Raw genomic sequence first — 24412 nt, 5'->3', positions numbered from 1 at the left:
CATAAATGATGGACTTTATCGAACAAAACAAACATTTGTGGAACTGGAATTCCTGGGAGTGCATTCCGATGAAGATCAAAGGTAAGTGAATATTTATAATGCTATTTCTGACTTTTGTTGACTCCACAACTTGGCGGGTATCTGTAAGGCTTGTTTTGGTCACTGAGCGCTGTACTCAGATTATCGCATGGTGTGCTTTCGCCGTAAAGCTTTTTTGAAATCTGGCACAGCGGTTGCATTAACCTGTTGGGGCTAGGGGGCAGTATTGAGAATGTTGAAAAAAATATGTGCCCATTTTTAACTGCCTCCTACACCAACTCAGCAGCTAGGATATGCATATTATTAACAGATTTGGATAGAAAACACTGAATTTTCCAAAACTGTTTGAATGGTGTTTGTAAGTATAACAGAACTCATATGGCAGTCAAAACCCATAGACAATTTCTAACAGGAAGTGGGTATCTGATGTGTTGAATTGCTTTTAAGCCTATGCCATTGAAACATACATTGAGCACTTCCTACGCCATCCACTAGATGTCACCAGTCTTTACAAAGTGGTTTGAGTCTTCTACTGTGAAAACTGACCGAACAAGAGACTTGGAAAGTTGGTCATAAGCGGATGGCCTATACGACTCTGGCGCGCGAGTGCATGTTTGGGTACTCTCGTTCCAATACGTTTTAAAAGAGAATGCAATCGTCCACCTTGAATATTATTGAAATTCAGATTGAAAAAGGCCCTAATGATTTATGCTATACAACATTTGACATGTTTGAACGAACGTAAATATTTTTTTCCCCCCTCTTTGGTGAAGACAAGTCCGGCAGGCGACGTTCATGTTTTTGAGTAGCCTACAGGACGCGCTAACAACACAGAGCTTTTTGGACATAAATTATGAGCTTTTTCGAACAAAACTACATTTGTTATGGACCTGGGATTCCTGGAAGTGCCTTCTGATGAAGATAATCAAAGGTAAGGGAATATTTACATAGTATTTTTGATTTTAGATCTCTCCAAGATAGCCTAGTCTGTATCGCCAAGCCTATTTTTCTGAGCATACCACCTCGTTTATTGCAAAGTGTGATTTCCCAGTAAAGTTATTTTTAAATCTGGCAATGCGGTTGCGTTCACGAGATGTTAATCTATAATTCTTTGAATGACAATATAATATTTTACCAATGGTTTCGAATAGTAATTATTTAATTTGTTGTGCTGATTGACTGGCGGTATTGGAGGGAAAATATTTTCTCAACATCAACGCCATTGTAAAATGCTGTTTTTGGAAATAAATATGAACTTGATAGAACAAAAAATGCATGTATTATCTAACAATGTCCTAGGAGTGTCATCTGATGAAGATTGTCAAAGGTTAGTGCATAATTTTAGCTGGTTCTGCTTTTGGTGACGCCTGTCTTTGCATTGACAAAACATTACACAGCTATTTTCAATGTACTGTCCTAACATAATCTAACTTTATGCTTTCGCCGTAAAGCCTTTTTGAAATCGGACAACGTGGTTAGATTAAGGAGATGTTTATCTTTCAAAGGGTGTAAGATAGTTGTATGTTTCAGAAATTTGAATTATGACATTGAATTGTTTTCAAATTTGGCGCTCTTGATATTTCACCTGCTGTTGATAGGGTGTACCAGGGGTCCCTCTGCCATGGAGCATTAGGACACATTAATCCTTTCTCCAGGCGCCATGTTAGGCTCCTACTACTCCTTTCTCTGTCACTATCACCACCCCTCTAACGCTCTGTGTAGAGGCTCTTAAAAAGAACTACCACAACAAAACTCCTGACTTGCACACTGACGAAGGCATCCATGCAGGCCTGGAACAACTAACGGGAACACAACATCTAGGAATAAAAAGGTGCTCTTGTTGAGGCCATGGGCTCTGCAGTCTAGAAAATAAAAATGTGTATCATTGTTGATGCGGAGTGAAAATCTGTCCCCTTTCCACTTTCAAGAAAACTCAAAAGAACTGAAACATTAGGAGGTTCTGATAAAGTTCCAGGAAAATCATATCATTTCCCTGGCTGTGACTAGCAGGCGAAGTCTGATAGGCCTCCTTCCCAGTCTCACCACTCTCCAGAGTACATACTAAAGCACTCTGCCCCTATGGGTCAAAGGTCAGTCAGTGGATGATTAAAGAGGGCATGTGGCGGCGCAGCGTGGAGGGACGAGGCATCACCAGTCACCACAACCTAGTTGGATAGATTAACCCAGGCCCTGCAGCTGAGCTAACAGGCCACAACACACACACACACACACACACACACACCCCCTCACAGCCAGACAAAAGCTACTTCCTCATATGGTTTACATGGTCCCAGACCAGAATACAGTGCTTTGAAAATGAATCCTTCCTTCCTCTACTCCTTGAAAGTGTGCAATGATCTAACATGAATGGATAGGTGAAATAAAAAGAGTTTCACAATGCTTTCATCAATCCAGTCATGTCAGATCTGTGATCACTTCACAGGATGGAGGAAGGTAGATACCATTTCAATGCATTTAAACTCTGCTGCTGCGTTTCACTGTGGTGGTGTGCTCATCCCTTTAACTGGACCAGCCCTAAAGGCCATGATATGAGACACTTCCAGCAAGTTAATAAACCACTGGACTCCTAGATATGCATCTACTTGGTGTGCTCCTTTGAGGAGTTATATAAATCGAGGCGATGAGGTAAAAAGCTGTCACTAAAATGGAATCCGATATATTTATTTAAAAAAGGCACTCGCGTAAAGATGACAATCTTTACATTTAAACATTTAGAATTATTGTAGCCAATATATTTGCACCTTCTATCATGCAGGTGTTAATATAAGGACATGGATGGTATACACTAAGAGTAGAAAACATTAGGAACCCCTGCGCTTTCCTTGACACACTGACCAGGTGAAAGCTATGATCCCCTATTGACGTCACTTGTTAAATCCACTTCAAATCAGCGTCGATGAATGTAACGAGACCTGTTAAAGATGGATATTTAAGCCTTGAGAAATGGTGTGTGTGCCGTTTAGAGGGTAAATGGACAAGACAAAAGATTGAAGTGCATTTGAACGGGGTATGGTTGTATGTGCCAGGCACACCGGTTTGAGTGTGTCAAGAACTGCAACGCTGCTGGGTTTTTCATGCTCCCCAACAGGCTTTGGCTCCTGTTGGGGAGCATTCCACACGTCACTCTAGTCTCACTAACAGCCTGTATAGAGCCAGGCCTGAAGCAGAGGACTGACGTGCCTGTGAATCAGCAGGCTTCCTCCCTGTCTGGGCATGCAGGTCACACAGGGAAGGGATCACTGCCGCTACCTCGCTTTCCAAACAAGGTGCATGAATTGAGGAGCAAACTGAAGGACAGGAGAATGAATGAACAACCCCTGGAGGACAATGGAATTCAATTTAAAAAAATTAAATATTTATTGCTGAAAGTAAAATCAATGCGTTTTGGCATTCATCAGGGTTTTTACAGAAATACAACAGAACAGGGCTTTCTACCCCATTCTGTAAAAACCCTGATAAATTCCAAAACGCGTTGGTTCTACTTTCAGCAATACAAACATGTTGAATTCCATAGTCATGCATGTCACACAAACAACAGCATGCATACACACTGACGTTGGCCCAGGCTTTCATGAAGAAATGACCTGGCAGAACTGATGAGCAGGAACTAGGCTGACTGCTCTCTTCCCACCATGCTGGTATCGACATTCACTACTAAACACACCACTCACAGGTTAGCACTAGTTTTGATGTTGGGTTGAGAGGAGGGTTAGGAGTAGAGACTAAGTAAGTAGTAGAGTTGAGGTAGTTGATATTAAATCCTTACCCTTGAGCAGGGGCAGCGGCGTGAGCTCGATGGGTTTGCCCTGAGACCGGAATTGGGACGAACTCTGCGATCGCTTCTGCTTGGCCTTCCTGACAGACTTCCGTGAAAATCCGTCCACTTTGTCCACAGATGGAGGTGTGGTTGCTGCCGAGGACATAGCCCTGCTATAGGAGGTGAGACAAGGACAGGTCTCAGCTTAACATCTAACCACAACACACACGAACACAAGACAGTACAGACACCGCTGTGAGGAAGCTAAGGAAATGTCCAGTTGTGTGTGCTGCTGATTATGCCTCATAGCCATTGATTAGGAGTCCCTGGAGGGGAAGCCGGAAAGTCACACTGTACACAACCAACCGCCTGCTCACGTTCATAAGAGGTGAATACCAACTGCACTGAACTACAACTAAAGCGAATAGCGCATATGCGCCACATTTATCCACCAATTAAGGCAATTCATAATTTGATTATTTACTACAGGTCTCAGAGTCCGTGTGTGTAAGAAGAAAACCACAGTTTAGCAGCGTGAGGGACGGCACTGACAGAAGGTTTGCAGCAGAGTTAACAAGAATCCATCGATCAGGTCAAATTTATACAATGTCTCTAATGCATTATAACTGGTAAAGGGCCAGGCAGAGGGAGACAGAGAATAAGCGCGCGCACGCTCGCCCCCCCAACACAGGGGGTGAGAGCGCGCTCGCGCAACACAGGGGGTGAGAGCGCGCTCGCGCAACACAGGGGGTGAGAGCGCGCTCGCGCAACACAGGGGGTGAGAGCGCGCTCGCGCAACACAGGGGGTGAGAGCGCGCTCGCGCAACACAGGAGGGTAAAGATGGACAGAAGTGATGAGGGGATCAAGCAGATGTGCCATACTACAAACTCCTTATGCACCATCCCCTCATCATGGGTCAGCCCTACTTACCTGCATAGCCTCACAGGTCCGTTAGAACGGCAAACAAAACCAAAATCTAGAAAGCACAAAACCTCGTTCCCCAGAAAACCATTTTGATAGCTTGCCATTCAAAATTACTAAAATGGTTTAATTGTAATGCTGCATTAAAACTGAAGATGTGTTAGCCTACTACTTTATAAACAGTAATTCGGATTTGTGCCAATGTGCCTTCAACTTTTCCTAGTAACAAATGCATTCTGAATCATGACAACTTACAGGTGACATAAGATGACCCTGTCAGTTCTGTTTAGTATATAACAATTGTAGAGCTCAGGCAGATGATAAAACAATGCACCAAGCCCATGCTGACAGGCACCAAGAGAAGGCTGATAAGGTGGGGAACAGTGACTTGGGCTATATTACAGGCACATGGGCCCTCATTCCCATCATAAATACTGGGGACTTTGGATGCTAGGTTATCTTGACTGGGACATGAATCTTACCTTGCTCATTGTGACATTCAAAACCCTTGAGAATGTGCAGGTGAGACTTAAGTGTGTACGAAGGCACACTCACACAATGGCACACACCTTGCGCTTCCACTCCAGCAAGATTGGCAGAATGCTTAGATCACAGAATCATGTACACCTATAGGACAGTGCAATGGTGAATAAGAACAAGACTAACAGTACACACTGGTGGTCAACGTCTTCATTCCAAACGGAAAGACTCAGTACTCCCCAGCCAAACAGGGCCAATGTAGTTATGAGTTTGACTCTGAACCTGACATTCTGGGCCAGCCTCCACAAGAACAAACGGATTAAACAAACTATGAAACCCTTGGTTAGCCCACAGACCTATATTAAAACCAGGTTAACCACGATTGTTGACAATTGGTAAACTCAAACTAACTAGCTATAAATCAAACAAAAACATGTACTTCACTAGATACCTATATCTAACGATGTCTTCCGTGGAAAATGCAATATTTCATATGGACCTGCCAATTGGCCCATGCCTTCTTTGGTGGAATATGGCTAACTAGCAAATTGAACTAAACACTACAAAATTACTGCATTTGCAGGTTAACTCGAACAGCAGTGTAAATTTCGTCTAGTCTGATCGTGAAAACATATGCTAATCCACAAATTATACATCTCAAAGATAGCTACCGACCTTTGGCTTTGTTGGGACATTCTGTCAACACCTATACAATGTTAATGCCAATGTTAACTAGCTAATAGTGGTGTAGTGACTAGCATCTAGTTGGTGCTGGGCTTAGCAAATTAGTTCTCCATCTAGTTTGACATTATGATTAGCAAACACGTCAAATAGCTAGTGAAGACACGTCAGATACGATCACAGTAACTGGTGCACTAGCAGGCTAACGAGTTAGCCAGCTAGTACAGTAGCCATCCGATATTTCCACCAAAAACAAGTCCTCTTCAGTGTTTATCGTTATCTAGCTGTATTTGCAATATACTGTTTATCTTAGCATAATATTATTTCATACTGGTAATGTAGGTCGTTATGTTGACAAAATATAAAATGGTCGTTAATGGCAAGTAACGACAGAAAGTTAACTATTTAACGGTTAGCTGTGATGCTGCCTGCATGCTAATATTATAGCTTCCTAGCTAGCTAGATAGTCAGCCAGTCAGAGGCTAGCTAGGTAATGTTATCGAGTTACGTAAATGTTACAGGAATACTCCGTGTGTGTTAAATGGATTTATAACTAGCTAGTTAACGTTGCAACAAATATTTCACTTTGCAAAAATATATATTTATTCTGACGTCAAGCTGTGTAAACGAGCTGAAAATTAATCCCACATCTCTCGATATGGAAGCAAGCTAGCTACTATTGCTAACTGGCTAGAATCACACATAGGTACCCAGAAACAAGCCATCTTCAGATTAACGACAATGAGCCGTAACGTGTTACCTTGATCCTCTGTTGTCCGGAACGAATACGGTGGCAAGTTGTTATCCTCTATTATACGATATTAAACTAAAACGCTTCCAATCGCGTAAGAGTAGCCTCTCCAAGTAGCGACAAAACAGCAGGAAGGCTATTTTGGCTTTTTTTTTAAGACAGACAAACCAACGAGTGCCTATTTACCTTCTAACGAAATAATCCTCCGAGTCCCATTAATAACAAAATACAGATGTATAAAAAGATTAAGTGGAGTCAATCACATTCCCTATTTATGAGAAGAAGAAAAAAAATAACTTGTTTACACCACACCTCTTTTTTTGTTATATTTCTGTAGACAGTATTTAATTTGGGGACATCTCTTTTCACCCTTTTGTCAATATTACTGGGCTGAGTCCATGGCACACATAAGAGATACAACCAACCCTGATGCTCGGTTTGGCATTATAGACGATGGTGATTGGTTTGTTCGAAGTACGTAATGGATGGGGTTGGGCATTAGGTAACGTCCATCATTCCGCTAACACAGTCGCTCCTAGAGATGAATAATAATATTTAAAAAAAGGTAGGTTGAGGAGTATGGGACTAGGAAGTTTATTGGGTTGAAGACGAGGTGGAATTTTATACTTTAGTCGCTGCCTAACCCTCTTCCTGGAGATCTACCGTCCTGTGGATTCAGTCCAACCCTAATTTAACACCTAATTCTACTAATTAGCTGCTCAACAAGACCTTAACTAGCTGAATCAGATATGCTATATTAGAGTTGGACTGAAAACCTACTGTCCAGTAGATCTCCAGGAAGAGGGTTGGGCAGCCCTGGCTAGTGGGTGGGGAATCCTCCCCTTATGGCATGAAGCTAAACCTGTTAAGGCCCAACCCTGATTTACTGTTGATCCACACTGAAGGATGGATCAGGCAACTTGAACAGGCAACTACTACTTCTCCATTAGTTCTATTATTTAAAGAGCACATCAACATTACGGATAGGAGGAGAGGACTTACATCAACAGCTGTCTCTATTTATTTATAACCTTTATTTAAATTAGGCAAGTCAGTTAAGAACAAATTCTTATTTACAATGACGGCCTACCTCGGACGACGCTGGGCCAATTGTGCGCCGCCCTATGGGACTCCCAATCACGACCTGATGTGATACAGCCTGGATTTGAACCAGGGACTGTAGTAACGCCTCTTGCACTGAGATGCAGTGCCTTAGACCCCTGTGCCACTCGGGACCCAGAGTGGCACTGATCTTTTTCAGCAAGTACACCACATCAAATTTTACAATACAACAATATTATGGATAAGAATAATATCCCAAAACAGATGGATGGAAATCAAAAAACAAATAATTTCAAAATATACAAGCATTTGTTATCGAAGTTGATTTTCAAGTGACATACTGTCTGGTAGCTATAGTATTAAAGTAGCTAAACAATATCAAAACAAGTCCATATTGTTTTACAATTTTTTTCTCCCCCTTCAGTTTTGGTAATATTGAAACTGTTCAGGCCAATATTGCATTTTTTTGTTTAGTAATGAAAAATAAATGAAATGACAAGATTAAACATTATTAAATCATTGTTACATAAAGTATGTGAGTGGGGGGTGTCCGATCAAGTATACTTGACTTCTAATCTAATTGAAATGGGATACTTAAGATAAAACTGATATTAGCTGACTGATAAATATAACGCTAGCATATTACTCTACCTTGAATTTCCAACTCAGGGTGAAAGTAAGTATAATCAATGAAATAGAAACATTGGCACACCACCGGAAGCAGCTGGCACAGTAAACCTATGGAATGGGAGCTCATTTCTCCCCTGAAGACTTTGAAATTTAACCCATATGAAAAGGGACACTTCGGAATTTTGGCAATGAAGCCCTTGATCTATTTCCCCAGTCAGATGAACTCACGGATACGATGTTTAAATTGAGTGTTAAAGGAATTAACACTAAATTTGTCTCAGGTCTGCATGTGAGGGGACATACGCAGCCTGCTCTCATAGACTAGACATAACATAGTAAATGTAAATCCGGGATCACAAATTAGTATGATATGTTACATTTGGTATGGTTACATAAGCCTTAACTTAACCATCTGGTTCAAGGCAAAACCAAGAGTGGGGTGGTTGGTTGGGATGGGTGGGCGTATAACCTAAAGGTAGCGAGATTGAATCTCATCATAGACAACTTTAGCATTTTAGCAACTTTTCAACTAATTAGCATGTTAGCCAACTCTTCCCCAAAACTTTTTAGCTAATCATTCCCCTAACATTAACCCGTAAGAGTCCAAGCCCTGTCTAAGCCGTGGCAGGGGGTTCTACTAAGTTATATGGAATTGTTTTAAGGTCATACAAGAGATAATTTTGCTATTTTATTTAGAGTTTTAAGATCCCTTGAAGTATCAAGAAAATATTTGTAAAAAAATATACACTACCGTTCAAAAGTTGAGTCACTTAGAAATGTCCTTCTTTTTGAAAGAAAAGCACATTTTGTAGTCCGTTAAAATAACATCAAATTGATCAGAAATACAGTGTAGACATTGTTAATGTTGTAAATGACTATTGTAGCTGGAAATGGCAGATTTTTTATGGAATATCTACATAGTCAAACAGAGGCCCAATATCAGAAACCATCACACATGTGTTCCAATGGCACGTTGTGTTAGCTAATCCAAGTTTATCATTTTAAAGGATCATTAAAAAGCCCTTTTGCAATTATGTTAGCACAGCTGAAAACTGTTGTACTGATTATAGAAGCAATAAAACTGGCCTTTAGACTAGTTGAGTAGCTATCTGGAGCATCAGCATTTGTGGGTTTGATTACAGGCTCAAAATGGCCAGAAACAAAGAACTTTCTTCTGAAACTTGTCAGTTTATTCTTGTTCTGAAAAATGAAGGCTATTCAATGCAAGAAATTGAAGATCTCCTACAACACTGTGTACTACTCCCTTCACAGAACAGCACAAACTGACTCTAACCAGAGTAGAAAGAGGAGTGGGAGGCCCCGGTGCACAACTGAGCAAGAGGTCAAGTACATTAGACTGTCTAGTTTGAGAAACAGATGTCTAACAAGTCCTCGACTGGCAGCTTCATTAAATAGTACTTGCAAAACACCAGTATCAACGTCAACAGTGACTAGATGACTCCGGGATGCTGGCCTTCTCAGACTGGCCAAAAAAATGAAAGATTAAGATGGGCAAAAGAGCACAGACACTGGACAGAGGAACTCTGCCTAGAAGGCCAGCATCCCGGAGTCGCCTCTTCACTGTTGACTTTGAGACTGGTGTTTTAAATCAGAACAGTTTTCAGCTGTGCTAACATAATTGCAAAAGGCCTTTCTAATGATCAATTAGTGTCACGTCCTGACCATGGTAAGCTGTTATTTTCTATGGTAGAGTAGGTCAGGGTGTGACAGGGGGGTTTATTCTATTTCTATGTTCTTAGGTTCTAGTTTTTGTATTTCTATGTTGGTTTGTTTGGTATTATCTCCAATTAGAGGCAGCTGGTCCTCGTTGTCTCTAATTGGAGATCATACTTAAGTAGGGGTTTTTCTTCCTGGGTTTTGTGGGTGATTATTTTTGAATAGTGTGTTTCTCCTCTGTGTCACGGTTTGTTTTGTCTATTCAGTTATTGGATGTATTGCATAGTTTCACAGATAAAATAAAATGTGGAACTACACACACGCTGCACCTTGGGCCTCTCCTTTTGACAGCTGTGACAATTAGCCTTTTAAAATGATAAACTTGGATTAGCTAAAACAACGTGCCATTGGAACGCATGAGTGATGGTTGCTGATAAATGGGCCTCTGTAGACATTCCATTACAAAAATCAGCTGTTTTCAGCTACAATAGTCGTTTACAACCTTAATGTCTACACTGTATTTCTGATCAATTTGATGTTATTTTATTTTTTTATTTTTTTTTAGCTTTTCTTTCAAAAACAAAAGACATTTCTAAGTGACCTCAAACTTTTGAACGGTATTGTATATAAAATGGTTTATTTGCCCTTACTGCTATTAGCCCATACAAAACGCATAACAGATTCACTACATGGAACAAACGATAGTCCCCCCCAAAAAAAAAAATCTAAAGGAATTTTGTTCTGAAGTGTCTGTCCTATATCTGAGAGATACAGTATAAAAACATTTATTTTTTTTTTTTTTTTTTTTTTAAATCAGGAATTTAACATGTATTGAACCCCTTATTTTTTTGGCACTAAAACAGTCTCCATTAATTTTTTTCAACTGGTACTGGGGGACCTTCAGACGAGTCTTGAGGCCTGTGGGCGTCCTAGAGCAAAACAATGTACGTGTTTGTGAGAGTCATCTTTCCATAGAGTGGTCATAATAGTTTGTAGGCCTACAGATGATTTTGTGAGAAGACTGATTTTCAGGATGTCTCATGGTCTGATAAACACCGCTCTTGCTCTATCACCGCAGATGTGGAAGTGCGACATAGGCGGATGCATTCTCTAGCTTAAACTGACAGATTTTGGGGGGGATTTGTTCATTATGCTAATTAGATTTCAGTGGGGCCCAGACATCGACCTTAGGGGGTCAACCTAACTCCTAAACTTAACTCTAACCAGAGAGGATGGCTGCTGTTTCATGGGCTCTTAACCTTGTTATTTTACTGCTGCTCTTTAATTATTTGTTACTTTTATTTCTTTAGGTATTTTTTCTTAGAACTGCATTGTTGGTTAAGGGCTTATAAGTAAGCATTTCACTGTAAGGCCTACACCTGTTCTATTCAGCACATGTGACAAATAAAAATTGATTTGATTTTGAACCTTAACCCCTAGCCTTGCGAAAATTAGCCAGCTAGTTTCTGTTAAACACCTAGCTAGAATTTGTAACATAGCATTCGTTTTGCAAATTCATAAAATATTGTACGTTCAGCATATTCATAACATATCATACAAAATGGGTGATGGACATCCACAAATTAATACATATCATACGAAACTTAGCATATCGTAGTAAATGGTGTGTCTTAGATTTACATACAGAATAATACGAAATGCTCTGAGACCAGGTTGACATATGCAGCAGAGTCCCTGCATAGCAACTGTCATGTTATTCCACTCTGTGCCATTTGAGTGGAATTAAAGCTGCTCCTCTGAATATGAAGTATGATGAAGAACTGAATGCTCTGGTTCTGAACCCTGGCCTTTGTGACCCACTGAGTATGTTAGTTAAAATACAGGAGAGCATGCATTAGATCAACTAGATATAATTCTAATTGTATTTCTAAAGAAATACCAGTTGGTTTTAGCTAAACAAAATACCAAACATGTTGGGAGAAACACATTTGAAAAATGAATACCGCGATTCAATCTCATTTTAACCCTAGCGGTTAAAGAGATCATTAATCCGTTTCTGGGATAAGTATAATACTACTTTCAAGAAAGAAAAAATATAATTCTGTTGATTTCATGAATCCAAACGAGTACTCTGTGAGTGCAAGAGGAATATTGATTGATTAAATAGGGACTGCAGTCTTGCCCTTCTTTGAGAGCCCTCTATTGTATACGACTCACACTTCTAGCTTCTTATCCCTCTTGGAGCCATGCTTCTTGTGTGGTCTAGATTTGAGTTTTAAGGCAGAGGCACTCTTCTGGGTGTCCCTCTTCCCTGAGGTGAATTCCTCCGCCCCTGGCTTCCACAAGAGCAGCTGTGCATCCTCCCCTCCCGTGAGCAGGGCCTCCCCTGCGGGATCCCAGAGGAAGCAGCGCACTGTTGAAGAGTGGCCCCCTTGGAGGGACCTCAGCAGACACAGGCCTTCCTCACTGCACTCCAGAAGGTGGATGTCTCCATTGTTTGTCCCACCTAGTACTAGTAAGCACCCTGCCTCCTCCAGCCAAGTCCCGCCAACAAAGTAATCCAGGGCCACTTCATCAGAGAGAGGGGTCAGGCTGCGGGCGTCAGCGGCACTGAAGAGTGTGAGGGGCTTGTCTGTGTCCAGCTGACCCAGGTCCCACAGATGGAGGCCCTCATCATGGCTGAGGCACAGCAGCTGGTTCAAGTCCTTCCCTGCCCAGCACACTGAGCTAGCAGAGGAGCCACAGTTACAGGTGGCCAGCAGGGCCTCCTCCTCTGCACCAAGGCTCAGGTCAAACACATTCACCAGGCCATCAGTGGAGCCAGACGCCAAGTGGTCGGCATTCCGGGGGTGGAAACGCACCTGCGTGATGTCATCACTGTGGGACTCAGAGTACACACCCAGAACCCCTCCCTTCTCCTTTGCCATGCGGGCATCCCAGAAAACCAAGAAGCTATCATCTTCATCGACCTGCTCAGTGCCTGCACATAGGACCACATCGCTGCAGCTCACATCAAAGCTGCAGAAGTGGTGGGAGGAGTCACTCCTGAACAACTGTGCTGCCTCTGAACCAGGGCAGCGGACATCCCACGTCCTCACTGTCCCATCAGCAGAGCCTGAGAAGAGCAGGTCAGGGGAGGTGTGGGCAAAGCACACCCCACAAATTGCATCACTATGTCCCTGGTACTCCCTGAGCAGGCTGAGGCTGTCCTCACTGTGCAAACGGATGGAGAGGTTGGAGCAGCATACAGCCACCAACCCTGGGCCCGAGACAGTCTGGTGGGACAGGTCCAGCAGGTAGGTGGGCTCATCTGGCTGGACACGCCGAGTGATGGACAGAGCTTTGAACTTCTCCCCCAGACTCTCCATGGCAACTTCCTGCAACTACACCCAGCTGGATAGAGAAGATGTGCAGAATATAGGTGTAATATGGAAGAAACTCCATCTAATCACAAAACATACACCTACTTACTCACTTAACTCAATGTGGGGCTGGTAATGGCTAAATTAACACAAGAAAGAACCAAGGGACTTAGTTTCCATAGAGTCCACTGTGATTTGTGAGGCTTGTTGCACTCACTCCGTGTGCAAAAAACAACGCCTAGGCTATTAGACAACATACACCAACAGCAATGACAGGCAGCTATCTCTAAAGTTAGTAGTACTGTGTGTGAAAGATTTTGTTAGAAACACTAGCCAACTAACTGTGAATACTATCCTCTATGTTAGTATTATGTTACTGCCAAACAGATTTAGCTTATAGCTGTTGTCTGGATTGATACCTAAAAAGCTGATACCTACCTAGCTAATATTAGTCACCAATGAAGGTGGCGAGTATGAAGTCACTATAGTAGTAGCAAATAAAGTGACTAACTTAGCTAGCTAAAAACACTCGCTAAATTAGCTAGCTAAACGTCTGCTAGCTTGCAAGTGGAAAGTTCTTGACTGGTTCACTTATTGAAGGACCAAAGAAAGTACGTTAACGTTCCAGTAACATTTTTATTCAATGCCCAGTATGAACCACAAATACAAAAAAAAACATCTGTAATATCTGTAACCTTGTAAACGACTCACTTACCCGGCAAAATAGACCTTATCTGATTTTCATGAGCACGATGTGACACGGTGTCACTGTATTTACTGCCCGTTGATGGACCAATTTACTCAATGCATGAGTTCCGCTGTTGAATTTCAGAGCATAAATTACAGTCAAAGAGTACAGTATGAAGATAGGCAGAAATTGCTTCTCCAATAGAAATCACCGATCACACTTGAAGGCGATGTCATGGCGACGTTAGCCAAGTAAACACATATGCAGAAACACGTCAGCGTGAGACGACGGGTCTAACGGTCCTCTCGCGCCAAACTGCGGATGTGCATGCCGTCAAAGGCACTCCTTTCTTTTTGAAACACCACTTTCCAGCACAATTTTCGTCTTTTCTGACAATTTAGGATGTGGCACATCGAGTTCAGCCAAGGATGTGCAACATCCTCAATTGTCCGAAAATCGAAAACTACATTCTTAAACTCATGTGTAATACTATGTGCGATTCAAACATAAGGTAGTGAAGTAAAAGTCAAAGTTGTCAAAAATATAAATCGTGAAGTAAAGTACAGATACCCCTAAAAACTACTCAAATTGTACTTTAAAGTATTTTTACTTAAGTACTTTAAACCACTAGCTTCAACAGTCAAGGATTCAAGATCCTCAAAGTTCTTGGAAGAACCTTAGGGTTATTGGCATTGGAAATTGCCCACAAAAGGTTCTTCCAAGAACCCGATAGGAGGTGGGATTCATCGAGGAGCCTCCTAAATTGGTGGGGGTTCTTGCATGAACCTAACTGCCCAACTGTTACATTTGGATTTGAATTTTAAAGGACAGCAGGTGCAGGCACTTAACTGAAAAATGTAAAGATCTCCTCAATTTAAGGTAAGGTTAGTCCCTTATATGATCTAAATTGACATTGTTTTATGATGATACCATCTATCTTTTCATATTTGTGCAAATATTTGTAAAACAGAAAATAGACAATTCAATGGAGGTAACTACTAGTTAACTACTAGCTATTTAGTCATTGTTAGCCTCTGCTAGCGGTCTTTAGCTCGGACTCCTGCCGCTTTAGCCTGGATAGACGGATAATACCTGCCAGTCTGCACAGCATGATACCAGCCCTGAGCATATCGGACGGCTTTTTTCCACTACATCACCGGATTCCTGCCGCAAACTCTGGACCATTACACCGGATCCTTCGCAGCTAGCTAGTTGCTACCGAGGAGCTATTGTGGCTAACACCCTTGTCCAGAAGCATGCACCAGTTAGCCCCGAGCTAGGCCCATTTCCCGGCTAGCAAACAAAGTACACCAACTACAACACTTCTCTTGCCAATTGGCCTGGACCCTTTGTCGACACGGAGCCCCGCCGCTCCATCACGACTGGTCTGCTGAAGTAACTCGGCCGATGTGCTCTCAACCGGCCTCTGCGTTGTGGATGTTTGGTGATGATCCATCTGCTAGCTCCCTGAACGCCGTGTCTCCCGCTCGCTCAACATAGTAATCGACTACTGAACTGTTCCCCGTTTCATCTAGTGTTGCTCATTGGACCCTATGATCACTCGGCTACACAGCCGATGCTTGCTGGACTGTCCATTAACACGGTACTTCATTTTGTTTATCTGTCTGCCCCAGCCTCAAACTCAGGCTCTGTGTGTAGCTAACTGACCCTCTCTGGCCATTCATCGCCATATACCCGTTGTTGTTGTCCCAACTGTTTACCCGTTGTTGTCTCACCCGTTTACCCGTTGTCTCACCCGTTGTTGTCTTAGTGTAACGGCTGTCGTAGAGAGGGAATAGTTATTGTTAACTCAGAACACTAAAGAAAAAAATAACAAAGAGAAAACGAAAGCGCACAGTTCTGTCAGGTAGATAAACTAAACAGAAGACAACTACCCACCAACACAGGTGGAAAAAAACCCTACTTAAGTATGATCTCCAATTAGAGACAATGAGAACCAGCTGCCTCTAATTGGAGATCATCCAACCAAAAGAACAACATAGAAAAACTAGAACCTCAACATAGATATACAAAACATAGAAAAACACAAAACACCCCCTGTCACGCCCTGACCTACTCTACCATAGAAAATAACATCTTACTATGGTCAGGACATGACAGCACCCCCCTCCAAAGGTGCAGACTCCGAATGCCCCTAAAAAACAAAAACAAAAAAGGGAGGGTAGGGTGGGTAACTCCTGTTTATGGCAGCTCTAGTGCAGTCCACATAACCTTATCCTCCAGCAGAGGAGGCGGCTCCGGTTTGGGGCGTAACCCCCGCTCCACCCGCTGATCCCTCTGCTTTAGTACCACCGGACCGTGGATCGTCGTCGAAGGAACCGGACTGCAGATCGTCGCTGGAGGTTCTGGGCTGCGGGCCGCCGCTGAAGACTCCGGGCTGCGGGCCGTCGCTGAAGACTCCGGGCTGCGGGCCGTCGCTGAAGACTCCGGGCTGCGGGCCGTCGCTGAAGACTCCGGGCTGCGGGCCGTCGCTGAAGTCTCCGGGCTGCGGGCCGTCGCTAGAGGCTCCGGACTGGGGAGCGTCGCTGGAGGCTCCGGACTGGGGAGCGTCGCTGGAGGCTCCGGACTGGGGAGCGTCGCTGTAGGTTCCGGACTGGGGACCGTCGCTGCAGGCTCCTCGCCATGGATCGTCACTACAGGTTCCGTGCCATGGATCATCACTGGAGGCTCCGGACCATGGATTATCACTGGAGGCTTCGTGCCATGGATCATCCCTACAGGCTTCTTGCCATGGATTATCCCTACAGGCTCCGGGCCATGGATTATCCCTACAGGCTCCGGGCCATGGATTATCTCTGGAGGCTTCGTGCCATGGATCATCCTTACAGGCTCCGGGCCATGGATCATCACTGGAGGCTTCGTGCCATGGATCATCTCTACAGGCTTCGGACCATGGATCATCACTGGAGGCTTCTTTCGTGGAGCTGGAATAGGTCTCACCGGACTAGGGAACGTCGCTGAGAGTTCTGGACTAGGGAACGTCGCTGGAGGCCGGGTGCGCAGAGCAGGCACAGGGTATACTGGGCCGTGGAGGCGCACTGGAGGTCTGGAGCTTATGGCTGGCACAACCCGTCCTGGCTGGATAACCCCCGTAGCTCGGCAAGCGCGGGGCGTTGTAACAGGTCGCACAGGTTTGTGCTGGCGAACTGGGGGTACCATGTGTAGAGCTGGCGCAGGATAACCTGGGCCGAAGAGACGCACCGGAGACTAGGAACGCTGAGCAGCCACAATCCTTCCTGGATGAATGCTAACTCTAGCACGGCAACTGTGGGAAGCTTGCATCGAGCGCACCGAGCTGTAGCTGCGCACTGGAGACACAGTGCGCATCCCTGCATAACACGGTGCTTGCTCGATCACTCGCCCCCCATGGTAAGCACGGAGAGTTGGCTCAGGTCTCCAACCTGACTCTGCCAATCTCCCCATGTGCCCCCCCCCCCCCCCATTTTTTGGGGGGGGCTGCCTCTTGTGCTTGCCTTGTTGGCGGGCTAGTTCCGGGCTAGCTCTTGCCGGGCTAGCTCTTGCTACCTCCACCTGTTCCCACGGGAGGCGATCCCATCCAGCTTGGATCTACTCCCACGTATAGGATCCCTTGCCGTCCAGAATTTCTTCCCAGGTCCATTCCTGATCACGCTGCTTGGTCCTTTGGTGGTGGGTAGTTCTGTTACAGCTGTCGTAGAGAGGGGACCAAAGCGCAGCGTGTTGAGTGCTCATGATGAATATTTATTGTTAACTTAGAACACTAAAGAAAAAATAACAAAGCGAAAGCGCACAGTTTTGTCAGGTACATAAACTAAACAGAAGACAACTACCCACCAACACAGGTGGAAAAAAGCCCTACTTAAGTATGATCTCCAATTAGAGACAACGAGGACCAGCTGGCTCTAATTGGAGATCATCCCAAAAAAACAACAACAGAAATAGAAAAACTAGAACCTCAACATAGATATACAAAACATAGAAAAACACAAAACACCCCCTGTCACGTCCTGACCTACTCTACCATAGAAAATAACATTTTACTATGGTCAGGACGTGACACTTAGCTCTCCCAATCAACACCTGTGGTTGCTTATGCCTTTCTCTAATGTCAATATGCCTTGTATACTGTTGTTTAGAGCAGCTCTCATTGTTTTATTTTACTGTGGATCCCCTAGTCCTGCTCAACATGCCTCAGATAGCTCCTTTGTCCCACCTCCCACACATGCGGAGACTGCACCCAGCTTAACTGGCGCCTCCAGAGATGCAACCTATCTCATCGTCACTCAATGCCTAGGTTTACCCCCACTGTACTCGCACCCTACCTTACCCTTGTCTATACACTATGCCCTGAATCTATCCTACCACACCCAGAAATCTGCTCCTTTTATTCTCTGTTCCCAACGCACTAGACGACCAGTTCTTATGGCCTTTAGCCGTAACCTCATCCTACTTCTCCTCTGTTCCTCTGGTGATGTAGAGGTTAACCCAGGCCCTGTGTGTCCCCAGGCGCTCTCATTTGTTGACTTCTGCAACTGTAAAAGCCTTGGATTTATGCATGTTAACATCAGAAGCCTCCCCCCTAAGTTTGCTTTATTCACTGCTTTAGCACACTGCCAACCCTGATGTGCTAGCCGTGTCTGAATCCTGGCTTAGGAACCCTCAAATTTCCATCCCCAATTACAACATTTTACGTCAAGACAGAACTGCTAAAGGGGGCAGAATTGTAATCTACTGTAGAGAGAGCCTGCAGAGTTCTGTCATACTATCCAGGTCTATGCCCAAACAGTTCGAGCTTCTACTTTTAAAGATCCATCTCTCCAGAAATAAGTCCCTCACTGTTGCCGCCTGTTATAGACCCCCCTCAGCTCCTAGCTGTGCCCTGGACACCATATCCGAACTGATTGACCCCCATCTATCGTCAGAGTTTGTACTGCTAGGTGACCTAAATTGGGATATGCTTAACACCCCGGCCATCCTACAATCTAAGCTAGATGCCCTCAATCTCACACAAATTATCAAGGAACCTACCAGGTACAACCCTAAATTCGTAAACATGGGCACCCTCATTGATATCATCCTGACCAACTTGCAGTCTAAATACATATCTGCTGTTTTCAACCAGGATCTTAGCGATCACTGCCTCATTGCCTGCGTCCGTTATGGGTCTGTGGGTCTGACCACCCCTCATCACTGTCAAACGCTCCCTAAAACACTTCTGCAAGCAGGCCTTTCTAATCGACCTGGCCCGGGTATCCTGGAAGGCTATTGAACTCATCCCGTCGGTAGAGGATACCTGGTTGTTCTTTAAAAGTGCTTTCCTCACCATCTTAAATAAGCATGCCCCTTTTCAAAAAATGTAGAACTAAGAACAGATACAGCCCTTGGTTCACTTCAGACTTGACTGCCCTTCACCAAATCAAAAACACTGTTGTGTACTGCACTAGCTTCGAATACTCCCCACGACATGCAACTTTTTAGGGAAGTCAGGAACCAATACACACAGTCAGTTAGGAAAGCAAAGGCTAGCTTTTTCAAACAGAAATTTGCATCCTGCAGCACTAATTCCAAAAAGTTTTGGGACACAGTAAAGTCCATGGAGAATGAGAGTACCTCCCCCCAGCTGCCCACTGCACTGAGAATAGGAAACACTGTCAATAAGCATTTCTCTAAAGCTGGCCATGCTTTCCACCTGGCTACCGCAACCCCGGCCAACAGCTCTGCACCCCCTGCAGCAACTTGCCCAAGCCCCCCCCCCAGCTTCTCCTTCACCCAAATCCAGACAACTGACGGTCTAAAAGAGCTGCAAAATCTGGATCCCTACAAATCAGCTGGGCTAGACAATCTGGACCCTCTCTTCCTAAAATTATCCGCTGCAATTGTTGCAACCCCTATTACCAGTCTGTTCAACCTCTCTTTTGTATCGTCTGAGATTCCTAAAGATTGGAAGGCAGCCGCGGTCATCCCCCTCTTCAAAGGGGGAGACAATCTAGACCCAAACTGTTACAGACATATATCCATCCTGCCCTGCCCTTCTAAAGTCTTCGAAAGCCAAGTTAACAAACAGATCACCGACCATTTCGAATCCCACCGTACCTTCTCCACTATGCAATCTGGTTTCCGAGCTGATCACAGGTGCACCTCAGCCACGCTCAAGGTCCTAAACGATATCATAACTGCCATCGAAAAAAGACAGTACTGTGCAGCCGTCTTCATCGACCTGGCCAAGGCTTTCAACTCTGTCAATCAACGTATTCTTATCGGCAGACTCAACAGCCTTGGTTTCTGTAATGAATGCCTCGCCTGGTTCACCAACTACTTCTCAGATAGAGTTCAGTGTGTCAAATCGGACGGCCTGTTGTCCGGACCTTTGGCAGTCTCTATGGGGGTGCCACAGGGTTCATTTCTCGGGCTGACTCTCTTCTCTGTATATATCAATGATGTCGCTCTTGCTGCGGGTGATTCCCTGATCCACCTCTACGCAGATGACACCATTCTGTATACATCTGGCCCTTCTTTGGACACTGTGTTAACAAACCTCCAAACGAGCTTCAATTCACCATACAACACTCCTTCCATGGCCTCCAACTGCTCTTAAATGCTAGTAAAACGAAATGCATGCTTTTCAACCGATCTCTGCCCGCACCTGCCCGCCCGACTAGCATCACTACTCTGGACGGTTCCGACATAGAATATGTGGACAACTAGAAATACCTAGGTGTCTGGCTAGACTGTAAACTCTCCTTCCAGACTCACATTAAGCATCTCCAATCCAAAGTTAAATCTAGAATCGGCTTCCTATTTCGCAACAAAGCCTCCTTCACTCATGCTGCCAAACATACCCTCGTAAAACTGACTATCCTACCGATCCTTGACTTCGGCGATGTCATTTACAAAATAGCATCCAACACTCTACTCAGCAAATTGGATGCAATCTATCACCGTGCCATCCGTTTTGTCACCAAAGCCCCATATACTACCCACCAATGCGACCTGTATGCCCTCGTTGGCTGGTCCTCGCTACATATTCGTCGCCAAACCCACTGGCTCCAGGTCATCTATAAGTCTTTGCTAGGTAAAGCTCCGCCTTATCTCAGCTCACGGGTCACCATAGCAACACCCACCCGTAGCACACGTTCCAGTAGGTATCTTTCACTGGTCATCCCCAAAGCCAACACCTCCTTTGGCTGCCTTTCCGTCCAGTTCTCTGCTGCTAATGACTGGAACGAATTGCAAAAATCACTGAAGTTCGAGACATATCTCCCTCACTAACTTTAAGCGTCAGCAGTTAGAGCAGCTTACCGATCGCTGCAGCTGTACACAGCCCATCTGTAAATAGCCCATCCAACCAACTACCTACCTCATCCCCATTTTTGTTTTTCTGCTCTTTTGACACCAGTATTTCTACTTGCACATCCTCATCTGCACATCTATCACTCCAGTGTAAATTGCAAAATTGTAATTAATTCGCCACTATTGGCTATTTATTGCCTTACCTCCTTACTTAATTCACACACTGTTTACAGATTTTTCTATTGTGTTATTGACTGTTTGCTTGTTTATCCCATGTGTAACTGTCACAACGTCTACTGAAGGTGGCTCATCTCCCTGTTCGGGCGGCGCTCGGCGGTCGTCGTCGCCGGCCTACTAGCTGCCACCGATCCCCTTTTTATTTTCGTTTGGTGTTGTCTGTCTTGTGTCATCACCTGTTTTGAATTGAGTTCGTTAGTGGGATATTTAGTCTGGCTTTCTAGGTTTAGGTTTGTGCGGGATTGTTTGTGTTTCCTGTCGTGGGGTTTTGGGGATCTTTTTCCTCTCCTATATTTTGTTGAAAGGACGTTTATCCTGGGCTGTGTCCCAACTCTGTACTGGTGGATTTTGCCCAGTTTGGTTTCCTTGTTCCCTGCCTAGTGTTTGGCATTTTTGGACTCAGTAACAAATAAATGTTGTACTACGTACCTTTGGTCTCCTGCGCCTGACTTCACCCCTCCTTCATTTCTAGTGCATCGTGACAGTAACTTTGTTTTGTTTTTGTCGCACTGATTTGCTTTATCTTGGCCAGGTCGCAGTTGTAAATGAGAACTTGTTCTCAACTGGCCTACCTAGTTAAATAAAGGTGAAATAAAAAAAATAAAAAAAACCAAGGTATGAATACTGTTGTGTACATGTTTTATTAAACATCTGTATAATTGCGATTTTTGGGATTCACAGACTTCACCCTCCCTACACCTCTGATGACTGTAACAGGAAACCTGTTCGATCATCATGCACTGTAAAATCATTCTGCTATGGATACGGAGAACATTGGCACATTAACATCAACACGCCAGAGGATAAATTCATTGGACTTGGTGCTCTGCTGGGAGTTTGCCTCATATTTTGATATTTTATTATGCTTTGGTACTAAAATCATAATGAACACTGACAACTAAAATATTGTGTTATTGTTATGCATACTATTAAAAATATGAATAATAATAGAAGGGGGTAGTTAAATGTACCCCAAAAGGTTATCCAGGGATCCATTAAAAGGGCTACCCCCACAGTTTCAATTTCAAGAACCCCTGGATACACCAGGAACCTTTTATTTTTAGAGTGTACCCTGTTGGGCGACGATGCAGAAAGAAAAAAATGCCTGGGCTACAGACGTCTATATTGGTCCGCAAATACAGGACTACTTTTGTGGAAAAATGTAAACTCAATGTATTTGCCAGCATTTGTGACTTGAGTCTGATCATTTTCTGTATAAAACAGTTAATCTGATAATACTTGTGGAATATAAAAATACTTGATATATGTTTTCCAGTTTCTTGAGATACTTTACAATGCAACTTTTTTCTATGTGAAAACTGAAACGGTTCATTCATTCCTTTTACATTTTAGTAGAAGCTCTTATCCAAAGCAACATAAGTGCATACATTTGCATACTGGTCCTACATTTTCGTACTGGTGCCCCATGGGATTCAAACCCACAACCCTAGTGTTGCAAATGCCATGCTTTACCAACTGAACCAATAATTACTGTATTGTGCATTGTTTTTCTTAATGGTGATGGGAAGTCTACAGGTACAAACCTAGATGACCAGCCTATGTACAATACAGTAATGTACATTGACATTAAGGGGTTTGTAAGGATGGTAAATTAATACTGCACAAAAAGTGGTTGTCCATGTTATTTGATCAAGAAAAATATTCAATTTGATGTCGATGTGTTGGGTCTTTGCCCATAACTTTGCACCTTTTGATGTAGATGTTTGAGGAAAGGGTTTGGTTCTTTCTGGATTCCTTTAGAATGATGATCGCAGAGAAAGGGACAGGGCAACAAGTCTTACAATTCCATCCATTGAATCTTGCAAGATACTGTTGTTAATTATACAACTATCATACCTTTTTTGCCAAAGCAGAGATGCAGAATGTTTTGTTGTTTTTGCCAGCGCTACGGTCTATATCGGTCCGCTAATATAGGACTAGCAAACGCCCAGTGCACTACTTTTCACCCCAAATATTTTTGCCATAGACTGGCAGCCGTCTTATGTGGGTCGGGAGAAGGGAAGGTGAAGGCGGGTGTGCTGTGTGACGGCCGGAATGAGGCGATGGACAAAAAAAAGTCTCACGGCGAGCGAGACGCAACCTCCTTGGAGGGACACCGGTCTCCCAAGTACTCATCGCTAACTGGGTATCTTAGCCACTACTAACCTTAACCCGTCACTAACCATACCCCGATGACTGTATATATATATATAAAAAGCCATACCCCCCTAATGAACGACAAATACAGCACGTGCTCCAGCTGTTAGTATTCCACTTGTGGCCCTCTAGTGACTGGTGATCTTCATGGACTTGGCCACTATGTGGGAGTAGACGCCTGCAATCTGGTTGCCTCTGCTGTAAAGCGATTTTGATACAATAAACTCAACCAATGAATACTATTTCTGATGATGAGATGTAAAAAAATAATACAAATCTGTACACGTTTGGACAAATTTCACATGAAACTACATTGAAGAATGTTTAAATCGCCTCCATCCTCCGTTCTATAGAGCCCCAGGGTGGAGGTGTCATGATAGAGTACCACAGTATGAGTCTTAATACCCATAAAACCCAGCGGTCAAACCGGGAAATGGTTCCAATCGTTTTCCACCATTTACTTTTCCCATTGGAGATTTTAGAAACACTTAAAATAAGTGCTGTGTTTCGTGTAGGCTGACCCTTGTGTGATGTTTTGATAAATGTGTAAATCTCTCTAGGACAAAGTTACTTTTACCAATATATTAACCTCTATTTACCCCCCAAAAAGGAAACGCTAATGTTGTTATATTAACCCTTGTGTGGTGTTCATGTTTTTGTTATTCACCCAATGTTCACAGGTCTGATGGACCCACAA

At 43.7% G+C, this 24412-nt stretch overlaps 2 protein-coding genes across 6 annotated transcripts in view; both read right to left on the bottom strand.

Annotated features, from left to right (window-relative positions):
- 2a5e (Serine/threonine-protein phosphatase 2A 56 kDa regulatory subunit) overlaps nucleotides 1-14303 on the bottom strand; it is an 80078-nt gene extending 65775 nt beyond the window's left edge. Inside the window, exons 1-2 of one of the 5 annotated variants that reach the window (XM_014210585.2) lie at nucleotides 14059-14303; nucleotides 3827-3990 (exon numbers count right to left, since the gene is read on the bottom strand). In XM_014210585.2, coding sequence (XP_014066060.1) covers nucleotides 3827-3983 — 157 coding nt within the window. In that variant the 5' untranslated portion in view covers nucleotides 3984-3990; nucleotides 14059-14303. 5 annotated transcript variants of the gene reach the window in all.
- wdr89 (WD repeat domain 89) lies at nucleotides 10281-14333 on the bottom strand. Its single transcript, XM_014210713.2, has 2 exons — nucleotides 14059-14333; nucleotides 10281-13374 (listed from the first exon to the last, which is right to left on the bottom strand). The coding sequence occupies exon 2, from the start codon at nucleotides 13347-13349 to the stop codon at nucleotides 12195-12197; it is 1155 nt and encodes a 384-aa protein (XP_014066188.2). The 5' UTR covers nucleotides 13350-13374; nucleotides 14059-14333; the 3' UTR covers nucleotides 10281-12194.
- Between the last annotated feature and the right edge of the window lie 10079 nt (nucleotides 14334-24412).

The sequence above is a fragment of the Salmo salar genome, chromosome ssa09, assembly GCF_905237065.1.
Source record: "Salmo salar chromosome ssa09, Ssal_v3.1, whole genome shotgun sequence".
Lineage (NCBI taxonomy): Eukaryota > Metazoa > Chordata > Actinopteri > Salmoniformes > Salmonidae > Salmo > Salmo salar.
The sequence above is the reverse complement of the archived record's forward strand: the minus strand, read 5'-3'. Positions and strand labels throughout refer to the sequence as shown.